Genomic DNA, 13,090 nt, shown 5'->3' with positions numbered 1-13,090 from the left:
CATTACCACTGACACTTCCTGCGGCCCTGAGGACAATGGAGCCAAGGATGTCTTTGAAGATTTTATTTTCTCCGGCGGCTCCGAGGATAGTGATGGAGCCGGGGATCGCTTTTTAGCATTGGAAGATTTAGCTTTTGATGGAGAAGCCTTAAAGCTGGAAGCACTCGCCAAACCCTCCTCAAAGGATTTCAGAAGTCCCTTCAAAATCAATTTGTTCTTCCTTTCCTGAAGAACAAGCGGGCTTAAAGGCATGACAAAAACTACACGATTCCTGAAGGTGAATCGCTCCCAGACAAGTACACGTGTCCATCAGTGATGGACATCTTATAACTGCACCTGGAGCACTTCTTAAAGCCCAAGGGCTTATGCTCCTTAGTATCTTTAGGCATAGTTACCGCAAACACCAAGTAACTAACTCAAAACTAGACCAACAGTCAAACGGCCACAAGCGCGGGAACAAGACAAACAAACAGTACACCACAAAGACCTTTAACTAAAATGGTCCTTAGACCCAAGAACAAGGGGGAGGACTAATTCCTCTAATTTAAACCATTTTAGCCCAAGGGAAAAAGTTAGCACACAAGGAAAGCAACGGGACAGACAAGGTCCTCTAACTGAAACGGGCCTAGCCCGTTGGAAACAGCTAGTGGGATACCACAAGAACATGCTATAAGAGAAAAACACAACTTTTCCACAATACAGTCAAGAACACACACAAATAGCTATGAAAATTGCTTTTTTGCAAAAAACTTCTCTGTTATAAAGAAGAAAAGGTACTTGACCACAGCCAAGAGCAAGACTACGTCCGAGCTACACAAGGGGCAAACGAGATCTGGGGATAGGGGAGCAGTGCAGCATGGGATACCATCTTAGCCCAGCCAATAGAAAGACTTCGAACTAAAAGTATGGCCGAGTCGGAGCCGACATTCGGCTCCGAACCCACGGTTAAGAATGTAGGCGAGAGTGGACTACATATCACCAGTTTGGGACAAGAATGTGATACAAAAGAACTTGAGCAAGAGGGAGTGTATAAATACTTGGGAATTGATGAAGGATTAGTAATAAAACAAACAAATGTGAATAAAGCTTAGTAAGGAGTACTTTAGAAGACTTAAATTAATCCTGAAAACAGCGCTGACATCTAGGAACAAGATCCAAGCCATAAATCAATTTGCTCTTCCTGTCCTAACATAGTTTTGGAGTGATTGACTAGCCACAAAAAGTGTTGGCTAGATTGGATATTAAAACAAAAAGGATGCTTCATGCTCACCAAATGATTTATAAAAATCAGTGTATACCAAGATTATATATTCCCCGTTCCGAAGGAGGGATGGGTCTCCTTGAAATTGATTACATGTATAGATCCGCAATCGTGGGACTCCATACACATCTACTGACCTCATAAGATCCAAATGTAGTGAAAGTTTTGAAACATGAGGAGAATAAATCTAAGATGACGTTCTCTGCTTAATTTAGTAGAAGAATATAGACATCAAACATAAATGGAAATTAAACCAGAAGTAGATAAAAACCAGGCAGCAACTGCATGTGCTAAAAAAATAAAAGAAAGAATATAAAGTGAAGGACCAGATGAGAATGCAAGAAATGCGGAAAAAAACAAATACAGTTGCAAGTATAGAAAACTTCTGTAAGAGCATCATGTTGATCAAGAACGAACGCAGGAATGGTTAAGGAGAGGCAAATTCACATTAAGAAATGAAGACAGTGGGCTATGTAAAAGTTGGTTTACAAAGTCCATTGAACATGTGGGAGAAACAGACATATGTAGGTTTTGTAAAACCAAATTGGAAACAGTCACAAACCTTGTTGCTGGTTGCGATGCACTAATGAAAGAGGGGACTGTATACTGAAAGGCATAATAATGTGGCGAGACTATTACACTGGAGATTGTACAAACATTATGGTACTGAAGTGGCTGAAAAATACTGGAAACATGAGCCACAAAGAATCATAGAAAATTATGTTCATATCACATGATCACCCAATACCAACAGTTCAAAGGATAGATACTAGAAAACCAGATATAGTGGTCAAGAAAAGAAGGCAAAAGTAGCATAGATCATTGAAATCACCACACCTAGTGACTACAGTGTCTCACGTACAGAGAGACGGTCACAAAATAACTTGATCTGCAGGCAGAAATGGGAGCCATGTGGAAGAAAGATACCCAGACAGTTCCAATAGAAGTAGGAGGAACTGGTCTTATAAAAAAGAATTTACAATCTTATTTAGATGCGTTACCAATTCATGTAACACCATACAAATTGCAGAAGGTGTCATTACTGGGCACATTGCGGGGGCTGTGAAGAGCACTTTTAGCTGACATCAAAGAGTGGAAAATACTAATTTCATGAGCTTTAATCATACTTTGACTTAGGAATGGGGTCCATTCCCATAATGGTATAAGAAACAAAAAAGACTTGGAGAAATAAAAAAAAGGTAGAAAAAAGTTTCATATGCAAAGATGCTATTCATAATATTGAATATATGCCTGGTGAAATGCCTTGAAAAAAAAATTTAAACTTACAATTCGAATCCATGACCTTAATGTTAAGGTTTACCAGTTAGAGAAATTCAACAATAACTTCTATCTGAAATGCTTTACCTTTTTAGTTTTGGGATATTTAACATTGCTGCGACACATCTGTGATCCTGTGGCTAAAGCTGCTGCTCCATCTGACCCAATTATCTGTCCACTTACTGCAGCACCTTCTGTACTACCAGGCTCTCCTAGTGCTACTGCAGCACTTGCATTTCCTTCTTCTGTTGTCTGTACTTGCTCCACTTGCTGTATACTGGCTTGTCTCTGGCGTCTCACCCTCTGAGAAGAACCAGAACGATATCTGGAAAACCGACTCTTTGGACGTGGCCTGGGGTGTTTCGGTGCAACTGGTTTAACAGGTTTCTCTGCAGTCATCTCCTGTAAAACAAGTCATTAGCTTCACAAAATATAATTTAGGAGGAAAACACCCACCCAGACCAATGCTCTACACACAAATTCAGTACAATATATCGATCGTCTAAACTTCATTTCAGTGATCATTTCATTTTAAAAAAGAAACTCAAGTTAAATACTATAGCATACTACATACATGTTGAGCTTTGGGCTGCCACTGCTAGCCTTTACTAAGGATGAGCATTCGCACAGTGCAACCATCGTAAAGTTAGAAATCACACAAAGTTAAGAACAGATGTTAACTAGGTACCTACCACAGCTTGAAAACTTTGACAGCATCTCTTGAAAGTAGAACCTATTAATAACATGCACAGACTACTCACAGATAGTGCTCTCAAAAGCTAGAATTTCTCACCTAGTTTCTAGCAAGGTCTGCTCCTAATACTGAATTTCAGTACAGTCCCAGGAAACTACCAGAGGAAATCAGGGTTTTGTAATCAAAACTATTTCTAGGAACAATGGACAAAAGTAATTAGGAAATAAAATGACAATATGAAATAACACCACTTCCTGACCATATGGATGAAAGACAGGTGTTGCAAAGACAACTTCAGGGATCACTTCTACTGCTTTAGCACTATTGTCAGTAACAAATTATCTATCATTTTAAAGCAATGTCATATAGTAGGCCCTCAATCACATGAATAGTTCCCAAAAATGAAAAAAGCTAGGAGGCTCTGCAAAACGATCTCAGAGAAAGTACAGTTGTGTACACTTACCATAAATGTAGATGTTAGAGTGTATTCACTGTTGCAGTCATCACACTTAGGTTATCCTGCCAGGGGTAGCCCTCAGTCGGCCCGAACTAACCACAGGTTCAGTATTTCTGCGTCTGTTGCTGTCGCTCCAGGACTGATGTCAGGTCATCAGTGGTATAAAATCAGGCAGCCGACGCCATTACATCAGTTTTTCTTGCCCCAAATGTCTGGACCCCAAAAATAGGGAGCTAAGTTATGGTGGAAGAACACTACCAGTAGAAAGTAAATACCAAAAATCCTTGTAGAGTGAGGAAGAGAGTGAGAGACAAGGGGGATGGAGGGTGGGAACCCAGGACTGCAACAGTGAATACACTCGAACACCTACATTTATGGTAAGTGTACATAAATGTAATATGTTTGTGTTTCACTGCTGCAGTCATCACACTTGGGTTGATTCCCAAAGCTGAAGTAAAGGGTGGAGGCAGTCAAGAAGAGTTGGGGCTGGCTAGTATGCCCTGCAAGACTGGGGTTGCAAAGCCCACCCTGGATTTGGAAAAGATAGGCACGTGGTAATGCTTGGTGAAGGTATAAACAGAACTCCATGTTGCAGCCTCCAGGATCTCCCTGTTAGGGGATCCCACAGAGGAAAGCTGCAGAGGTGGAGGCTGCCCTTGTAGAATGTGTCCTGACCCCCTGTGAGGGTGGTTTCCAGTGGTGTTTGTAACAGAAATAGATACAGTGTGCTATCAATTTGGAGATGGATTGTTTGGATATGGCCTTGCCCTTTGCCCCTGCTGCAAAGCTTACTAGCAACTAGTCAGTCTTCCTAAAGGGCTTAGTCCTACCCAGGTAGAATCTGAGCTGTCTGTGCACATCTAAAGAGTGCAGTATCTTTTCCCCCTTATTTTGAGGCTTGGGGGGGGGGGGGTCAAATGAATAGATTGGTTGAGAGCCACACTGGACATCACTTTAGGCACGGAGGTTGGGTTAGTCCTGAGGGAGACCCTGTCAGCAAGAAAAATGGTGAAATGCTTCACAGCCAAGAGTGTTTGTAGCTCAAACCCTTCTAGCTGAAGTCATGGCCAGAAGCAAGGCTGTATTCCAAGAGAGGAATTTTAATTCAGCTGAAGCTGCAGGCTCAAAAGGGGATAGTGTGAGCTTTTCAAACAGAAAGTTATAGTCCCAAGCTGGGGTAGGAGCTCTTCTGGGTGGCCTTAAATTGTTAGCCCTCTTAGGAACTGTTTGAGAGGGTGAGAAAAGAGAGGTGGCTCTGTGCTGTAATGAGCAGAGATGGCAGAGGCATGAATTTTAATAGAAGAGAAGGATAGGCCCCTGTGAAGTAGGTCTGCAAGGTAAATCCAGGATGAGAGGTAGGGAGGGCTGTGCTGAATGAGCTCCCTGAGCCTGGAACAAGGTGCAATACTTTTTCCACTTGTCAGCATAGGATTTTCTAGTGCTGGGGTGACTGGACTCACGTACAACGTCCAGGACTTGCTTGCTTAGGCTAGCAACTGGACGAGAGGTCAAGGAATAAGCCAGGCTGCCAGGTTCAGGGACTGCAATTGTGGATGCATGAATTCTCCACTCTGTTGGGTGAGGAGATTTGGGATCTGAGGAAGGTGCCATAGAGACAGGGGTGACAGACTGGGCAGCATTGGGTACGAGTGCTGCCGTGGCCAGTCTGGGGCAATCAAGATTGCTCTTGGTTTTTCCTCCTTAATTTTCAGTAGTACCCTTTAGAGTAGAGATAGAGGGGGAAACGCATACATCGAGAGGTTTACCCATTGGAAGGATAGGGCATCCACTTTCTAGGCCTTGCTGTGAGGTTCCCTGGTGCAGAATTAGCTGAGCTGGTGATTGTTGTGGGAGGCAAATAGGTCCACCTTCGGGGTGCCCCGTTTCTGGGTTACAAGGTTGAAGGTGCTATGGTCTAGCTGCCATTCATGTGGGTCTAGGTTGTTTCTCCTTAAGTTGTCTGCCAGAGAGTTTTGGGAGCCTGGCAGAAATTGTGCTAGCAGGTGAATTTGCATGGCTGAAGATGTGTGCCAAAAGGTCATGGCTAGCCTGCAGAGGAGAAAGGAGTGATTTCCTCCCTGCTTGTTGATGTATCACACCACTGTGGTGTTGTGTATTTTGATCAGTAGAGGCCCCAGGGATAGTTGGGGTCTGAAAGTTGTTAAGAGTGCACTGAACAGCTAGCATCTCTTTTCGGTTGATGTGCAGATGCATTTGCTTTGGGCTCCAATGGCCCTGAATGCACCTGCCATCCAGGTTTGCACCCCAGGCATGATCTGATGTGTCTATGGTTAGGGTCTGGGTGGTGTGGTGTTGTGAAAAGGGAAGGCCCTTGTTGTGCTTGCATGCTGCTGCTCATCAAAGAAAATCTTTCCTTAGACAAGGTTATCATAGGTATGATAGTTTCCAGGTCCTGAGAGTTTTGACACCAAAGGTTTTTTAAGTACCACTAAAGTTTCCTCATATGCAGTCTGGCACATGGGATGAGTAGAATGCAGGATGCCATGAACCCTAGAGCTTGCAGGATTTCCTTGTGGATAAATTGGGTTCTAGTGGCTAGTCGAGAGAAGCAGCCTGTCATAGGCTTGTTTTTCCTGGAGTAAGGAATGCCACCTGGGATGCTGTGTCCAGACTTGCTCACAGGAATACAATTTGAGTGGGGATTAGGTTGGATTTCTTTTGTTTATAGTGTACCCCAGGGAGGTCAGCAGGTCCTTTACAAAAGGTCAGGTGCTTTAACAACTTTTCCTGACGGTCTATCTGAATCAGGCAGTCGTGTAAGTAGGGGTAAATTTGAATATTCCTTTGCCTGCAAAAAGCAATGGGTGGAGCCAGGCATTTTGTGAAAACTCTGGGAGCAGTGGATAAGCCAAAGGGAAGCACAGAGAAAGTACAGTTTTGTACCTACCATAAATGTAGATGTCCGATAGGTATGTATCTGCAGTCATAACATATGGGTTGTCCTGCCTCAGGCAGCCCTTCGGTCGGCCGGATTCCAAAGTCTGGGTCTGGCCTCGGCTGATGTCGCACTTTCCCCGACGTCAGAGCTTCTGGGGTATAAAGGCATCAGCCGACGCCATTTTCCTCGGTGTTTCTTGCCCCAGATGCCAGGTGCCCTCTAAGAAGGCTAAATTTGGATAAATGTTGAATGTTCCAAACAGTAGCAAAATATATATATATACATATATATAAACAAACAAAAGTACAGTTTTGTACCTACCATAAATGTAGATGTCCGAACAGGTTAGCATCTGCAGTCATAACAAATGGGTTGTCCTGTCGTCAGGCAGCCCTTCGGTCGGCCGGATTCCAAAGTCTGGGTCCGGCTTCGGCTGATGTCGCACTTCACCCGACGTCATCTCTGCTGGTCTTCGGGTATAAAGGCATCAGCCAACGCCATTTTCCTCAGTGTTTCTTGCCCCAGATGCCAGTTGCCCTCTTGGAAAGCTAAATTTTGGATAAATGCCAATGTTTCCAAAAAAGTAGAAGGCAAACACAAAAATAAGCATGTATGTACATATATACAAACAAATACACCATAAGAGACTCCCCAGCTAGCTAATAGGAGGGTAAATACCCTAGGAGTACCACAGAGGGAAGGAGGGTGGGTAATCCTGACTGCAGATGCTAACCTGTTCGACATCTACATTTATGGTAGGTACAAAACTGTACTATGTCCTTCAAGGTAGCATCTGCAGTCATAACAAATGGGTAGAATACCATAGCCAACTAGGGGTGGAGGAAGAAAAATTATGGTGTAGTTAGGATCCCTTGCAGTACAGCAGTGGCAAACCCTGCTCGGGATCTAGAGTATAGAGGTAAATTATAATGCTTGGCAAATGTATGCACGGAGGTCCAAGTAGCCGCCTCAATAATGTCCTTGGTTGCCACTCCTCGTAAGAAAGCTGTGGTAGTGGCTGTAGCCCTTGTAGAATGAGGTCTTATGTTCTGTGGAATTGGTTTTCCATGGTAGGAGTAACAGAATCTTATGCAATTTCCTATCCATTTGGAGATTGTCTGTTTGGAAATTGCTTTTCCTTCCCTTCCTGTTGCATAGGCTACTAAAAGCTGGTCAGTTTTTCTGTTACCTTTGGTTCTGTCCAGGTAGTAGCGTAACTGTCTATGTACATCCAAGGAATGCAGCAGTCTTTCCCCCCTGTTCTGTGGATTGGGGAAGAAGGTAGGTAGGTGGATTGCCTGGTTTAAAGACACTCTGTATACCACCTTAGGCATAAATGTAGGATTAGTTCTCATGGAGACCCTATCTTGATGGAAGATTAGGAAGGGTTGTACTGCCATTAAGGCCTGTAGTTCAAACCCTCCTTGCTGAAGTAATTGCCACTAGGAAAGCAGTTTTCCATGATAGGTGTTGAAGATCTGCTGTTGCTGCTGGTTCAAATGGAGGGAGTGTCAATTTTCTAGCACAAAGTTCAAGTCCCATGCTGGTAATGGTGGTTTCCTAGGAGGTTTTACATTCTTGATCCCTCTGAGGAACTGCCTGAGTAGAGGATGAAAAGACAGGTGGATCAAGCTGTATTCTGCTGAAATAGCTGATGCATGTATCTTGATGGAGGAATAAGACAGGCCTGTATGTAGAAGCTCTGCCAAGTACTCCAGGATGTTAGCAATATCTATGTTCGACACATCTTTTCCTCTTTCAGTACTCCAAATGACAAACCTTTTCCATTTTCCTGCATAGTTCCTTCTTGTTGAAGGTCTGCGGGCTTCAAGGATAATGTCTTTAACCCTTTGGGATAGGTCTGGGTTAGTTGCTGCTATGTGATGTTCCAGGCATTCAGTTGCAATGTTTTTAGGTTTGGGTGCATGATGTTGTAGTTGTTCTGAGTTAACATCAAAGGCATCAGGGGTATTGACCACATTATCCCCTGAGATATGTTCCTCAGCAATGGGTACCAGTGTTGTCTTGGCCAATTCGGAGCTATCAGGATTATCCTTGGACGTTCCTCTTTGATTTTCAGTAGTACCTTGTGCATCAAAGGAAGAGGTGGAAATGCATATGCTGTCAGGCCTTTCCAACTGAAGGATAGAGAGTCCACCTTCCATGCAAGTGGGTGGCATGTCCTTGTGCAGAATTTTTTGAGCTGGTGATTGAGTGGGGATACGAATAGGTCTATTTGTGGCATCCCCCATTTCTTTGTGATGGCCTTGAAGATGTCCGGGTGTAGCATCCATTCGTGAGCATCCGAGGTGGTTCTGCTTAACATGTCTGCTAGGGTGTTTTCTTTTCCCGGCACAACCATTGCCTGTAACTGGATGTTGTAGCTCAGAGCCATATTCCAAAGGTCCAGAGTCATTCTGCATAGGGGGTATGAATGAGTGCCTCCTTGTTTGTTGATGTACCACATGACTGTGGTGTTGTCTGTCCTTATCATTAAATGGCCTTCTTTGAGGAATGGTCTGAATTTCTGTATTGCTAGTTTTACTGCCAGCATTTCTTTTGGTTTATGTGCAGGTGCAGCTGGTCTTGAGTCCACAATCCTTGTATGCATTTGTCCAACATGTGCCCCCAGCCTAGGTCTGAGGCGTTGTGATGGTTTGGCTTGCTTGAACGTTGTGGAAGGGTAAGCCTGGGTTTGACTGGCATGTTTGAGCCCACCATAGGAACTCCTGTTTCAGGCATGGGATTAGTGGGATTTTGGTTTCTAAGCTGTGTCTGTGTTGAGACCATAAATTCTTTAGGTACCACTGTAGCTTTCTCATATGCAGTCTGGCATGTGGGACCAAGATTATGCGTGATGCCATGAAGCCCAAGGCCTGCAGTACTTTTCTTGCTGTTAGTTTGTTCTGCTTTGTTAATGCCAAGAAGTAAAGAGGGAGTTGTTGTTGTTTTTGTTTTTCTGCAGTTAGGAATGCCATTTGTTTTACTGTGTCCAAATCCGCACCCAAGAATGTTCTTGTTTGGGATGGTATCAGTCTTGACTTTTGTAAATTGACTGTGTATCCCAGGGCTTGTAGCAAGCAAATGACTCTTTGTAGATCTGTTGTCAGCTTGCTTTTGTTGTCCGCTTGTAACAGGCAGTCGTCCAGGTATGGATAAATTTGTATTCCCTGTAGCCTGCAGTGAGCGATTACTGATGCCAGGCATTTTGGAAATACTCTGGGTGCAGTAGATAAGCCAAAGGGCAATGCTGAGAATTGATAATGCTCTGATCCTGCAAGAAATCTGAGGTATCTTCTGCAATTTGGTCGTATGGGGACGTGCAGGTATGCCTCCTTGAGATCTAGAGTTACCAGCCAACACTCCTTGCCCAGCATGGGAAGAAGTTGCTGTAGGGTCAGCATTTTGAATTTTGGGACAATGATGTATGTGTTTAAGACGGACAGGTCGAGAATAGGTCTCCAACTTTTCTCTTTTCTTGGTACTAGGAAGAGTCTGGAGTAGAATCCTTTGCCCTGTTCTGTTATTGGTACTCTTTCCACAGCTCTCATCTTTGTTAATTCTGCTATCTGCTTTAGAGCTTCTGTTTTTTGATTTGGAGGTAGGTTTGGCATTCCTCTTTTTACTGGTAAGGTGTGGAAGTGGAACCTGTAGCCTTGGTCTATGGTTTGCAAAATCCACTTGTCTTTTGTGATACAGTGCCAATTTTTCGAAAATATGGTTAACTTTCCGCCTAAAGGTGCTGCTATTTGCTCCCTGGTAGGCGGTGTTAGAGCCAAGTCACTGTGATTGTCCTGTTGTAGTGGCAGTGGTTGTGTCTGTGCTTCGGTTATTGCCTTGCCACTGTCGTCCTCTGTAGTCACCTCCTCTGGATTGATTTCTGCCTCTAGAGCGTCTGTTCCTGCCTCTTTGAGATTTTGAGGAGTCTGGAAAGGACCAATTTTTGGCAGGCCAGTTCCTGCTAAACCTTGGGGGCTGAACCTGTAAGAAATCCTTAACTGTTTGTACAGATTTTGCCTTTTCTTCCATTTTCTTCATTACTTGCTGAGCAGGTGTACCAAATAGACTGGCCTTATCTATAGGAGCATCTAACAGCTTAGCTTTAACATGATCCGGCAAGACCTGTTCTTTCAACCATGCATGTCTTCTTATCACTGTGCCAGTCATGGCTGATCTAAATGAAGCCTCCAGTGCATCATAGCCACATTTTAAAGAATGGTTACTAACCTGTTGGATGTTATTCACCATTTCTAAAACATATTTCTTATCTAAGGAGTCATCAGAGGACAGCTTCTTAGTTAACTGATCAAGCATAAACTCTTGGTATTGGATCATATGAAACTGACAGTTTAAAGCTCTAGCTGAGAGAGTAGCAGAGGTGTAAACTTTTTCCCCATCTCTAAGGACCTGGATTCCCTTTCAGAAGGAGTAGGGTTTTTGCTGAGGTCGAGGCTACTGCCTTAGGCCCCTGGGATATAGTCTCAGGATCTGCAAGTGGGGCCTTGTATAGGTGGTGATGAGTGTCTGGCACCCTGTAAAATCTATCTGGTTTGGCAGGGGCTGGAGGTAAAGTATCAGGAGCAGTGCAAACATCATTAAATGCATCATCCACAACAGGCAGTACTGGAGGTATAGCTAAGGGCCTATGTTGTGGTAAGTGCAGAAATGTCCTAAGCCTTTTTCTTGAATCTGAGAAATCTTGTCCCTGCCATTGGAATTGTTCTCTCATGGCATGTAAGGTTTCCCCAAAGGAAAATTCCTCTGGCGGAGAGGCAGATGGAATGGATTATTCAGCATCGGAATCTTCATATGTAGACAAAGGAGCCTCTGGCTGGTCTGTAATGTCTGAGTCATCCGCAGAATCATCAGAGGACACTGGCTCGGGGGGCTCTGCTCTAGGTCTCTTTTCTGTGGCTGAGAGGCCCTGTCTGGGTGAGATTGGGATCCCCTAATTAAGGATATTAAATCCTCTGCCAGAGTAAGCATTTGTGAACTAGAAGTGGGCCTGTGTGAGGGGGGCTTAACAGGCACTGATTTAACAGTTTTGGCTGCTTTAGCTCTGGCAAAGGCCTTAATAGACATGGCTGCAGGAGGCCTAGCAGCACCACGTGCTGGGGTAGAGACATCCAAAGGAATGGTGTCTGATAAATCACTAGGAACCACAGTAGTAGGCAAAACTTCTGAGGCCGATTCAACTAAGGTAGCAGGAGCCTCAGTAGTAGTCATGGATTCGGCTGAAGATTGACCGGTATTCTCGGTTTCGCCGAAACCGAGACACTCATGCTTGCTTAACCGTGGTTTCGCCAAACCGCGGACCGCGAGTGTCGGTCTTTTCTTTGCGTTTTAACAATTTGGGAAGTCGGAGGATCCGACGGCATAATGTACGCAAAATCTGAGCCGAAAACTGTTCAGCAAACTCCGACCGACGCCTAAGCGCTCGTCGGTTGAAGGAAGCACAGGCGAACAGGCTGCTACGTCGTGGTTTGGGCCTAAGCAAGGCAGACAGTAAGAGTGGAAATCTTTATGAGGTATTTGTTTCCCACAAGTTAAACAGTTATTGACTTCTTCTGACATCGGCTGAGGCAAGAAAGAGTCCCCAACGGGTACTTGGCTTTTTAGAAGTCTTCGAAGTAGTATTCGGTAGTAGTAATCTCTGGATCTGACTGACCGGCACTTGCGAACAGCTTCTGCTTCGGGTGCCACGCGGCAAGAAAGACTGGGGAAAATGGCGTCGGCTGGTGCCTTTATACCCGAAGACCAGGAGAGATGACGTCGGGTGAAGTGCGACATCAGCCGGGGCCCGACCCAGACTTTGGAATCCGGCCGACCGAAGGGCTGCCTGACGACAGGACAACCCATTTGTTATGACTGCAGATGCTACCTTGAAGGACATCAAATACACCATAATAGATTCCCCCAGCTAGCTGAAAGAGGGGTAAGCACCCTAGGAATACCACAGAGGGGAAGGAGGGTGGGTAATCCTGACTGCAGATGCATACCTATCGGACATCTACATTTATGGTAGGTACAAAACTGTACTATGTCCTTCAATGATGCATCTGCAGTCATAACATATGGGTAGAATACCACAGCCAAACTGGGGGAGGAGGTACTAAGATAAGGATGGTGTAGTTAAGATCCCCTGTAAAACTGCAGTTGCAAAGCCTGCTCGGGATCTGGAGTATAAAGGTAGATTGTAATGCTTGGCAAATGTATGCACGGAGCTCCAAGTAGCAGCTTCTAAAATGTCCTTGGTAGCCATCCCTCGTAGGAAAGCTGTAGTTGTGGCTGTGGCCCTTGTGGAATGAGGCCTGATATTTTCAGGAGCTGTCTTTCCATGAAAAGAGTAGCAAAAGCAAATGCAATTTTCTATCCATTTTGAAATTGTCTGTTTGGAAATTGCTTTTCCTTGCACCCCAGTTGCATATGCTACAAAAAGTTGGTCAGCTTTTCTGCTGGTTTTAGTTCTGTCCAGATAGTAGCGTTAGTTGTCTGTGTACA

General features: G+C 44.3%; 1 protein-coding gene across 2 annotated transcripts in view; it reads right to left on the bottom strand.

Annotated features, from left to right (window-relative positions):
* Positions 1 to 13,090, bottom strand: part of SETD5 (SET domain containing 5) — a 2,687,190-nt gene that overhangs the window by 1,052,150 nt on the left and 1,621,950 nt on the right. For both annotated transcript variants that reach the window (XM_044078031.1, XM_044078032.1), the window contains exon 15: positions 2,627 to 2,941. In XM_044078031.1, coding sequence (XP_043933966.1) covers positions 2,627 to 2,941 — 315 coding nt within the window. The remainder of the gene's footprint in view (positions 1 to 2,626; positions 2,942 to 13,090) is intronic.

The sequence above is a fragment of the Protopterus annectens genome, chromosome 7.part0 (genome assembly GCF_019279795.1).
Source record: "Protopterus annectens isolate FY-2018-M chromosome 7.part0, PAN1.0, whole genome shotgun sequence".
Lineage (NCBI taxonomy): Eukaryota > Metazoa > Chordata > Ceratodontiformes > Protopteridae > Protopterus > Protopterus annectens.
The sequence above is the reverse complement of the archived record's forward strand: the minus strand, read 5'-3'. Positions and strand labels throughout refer to the sequence as shown.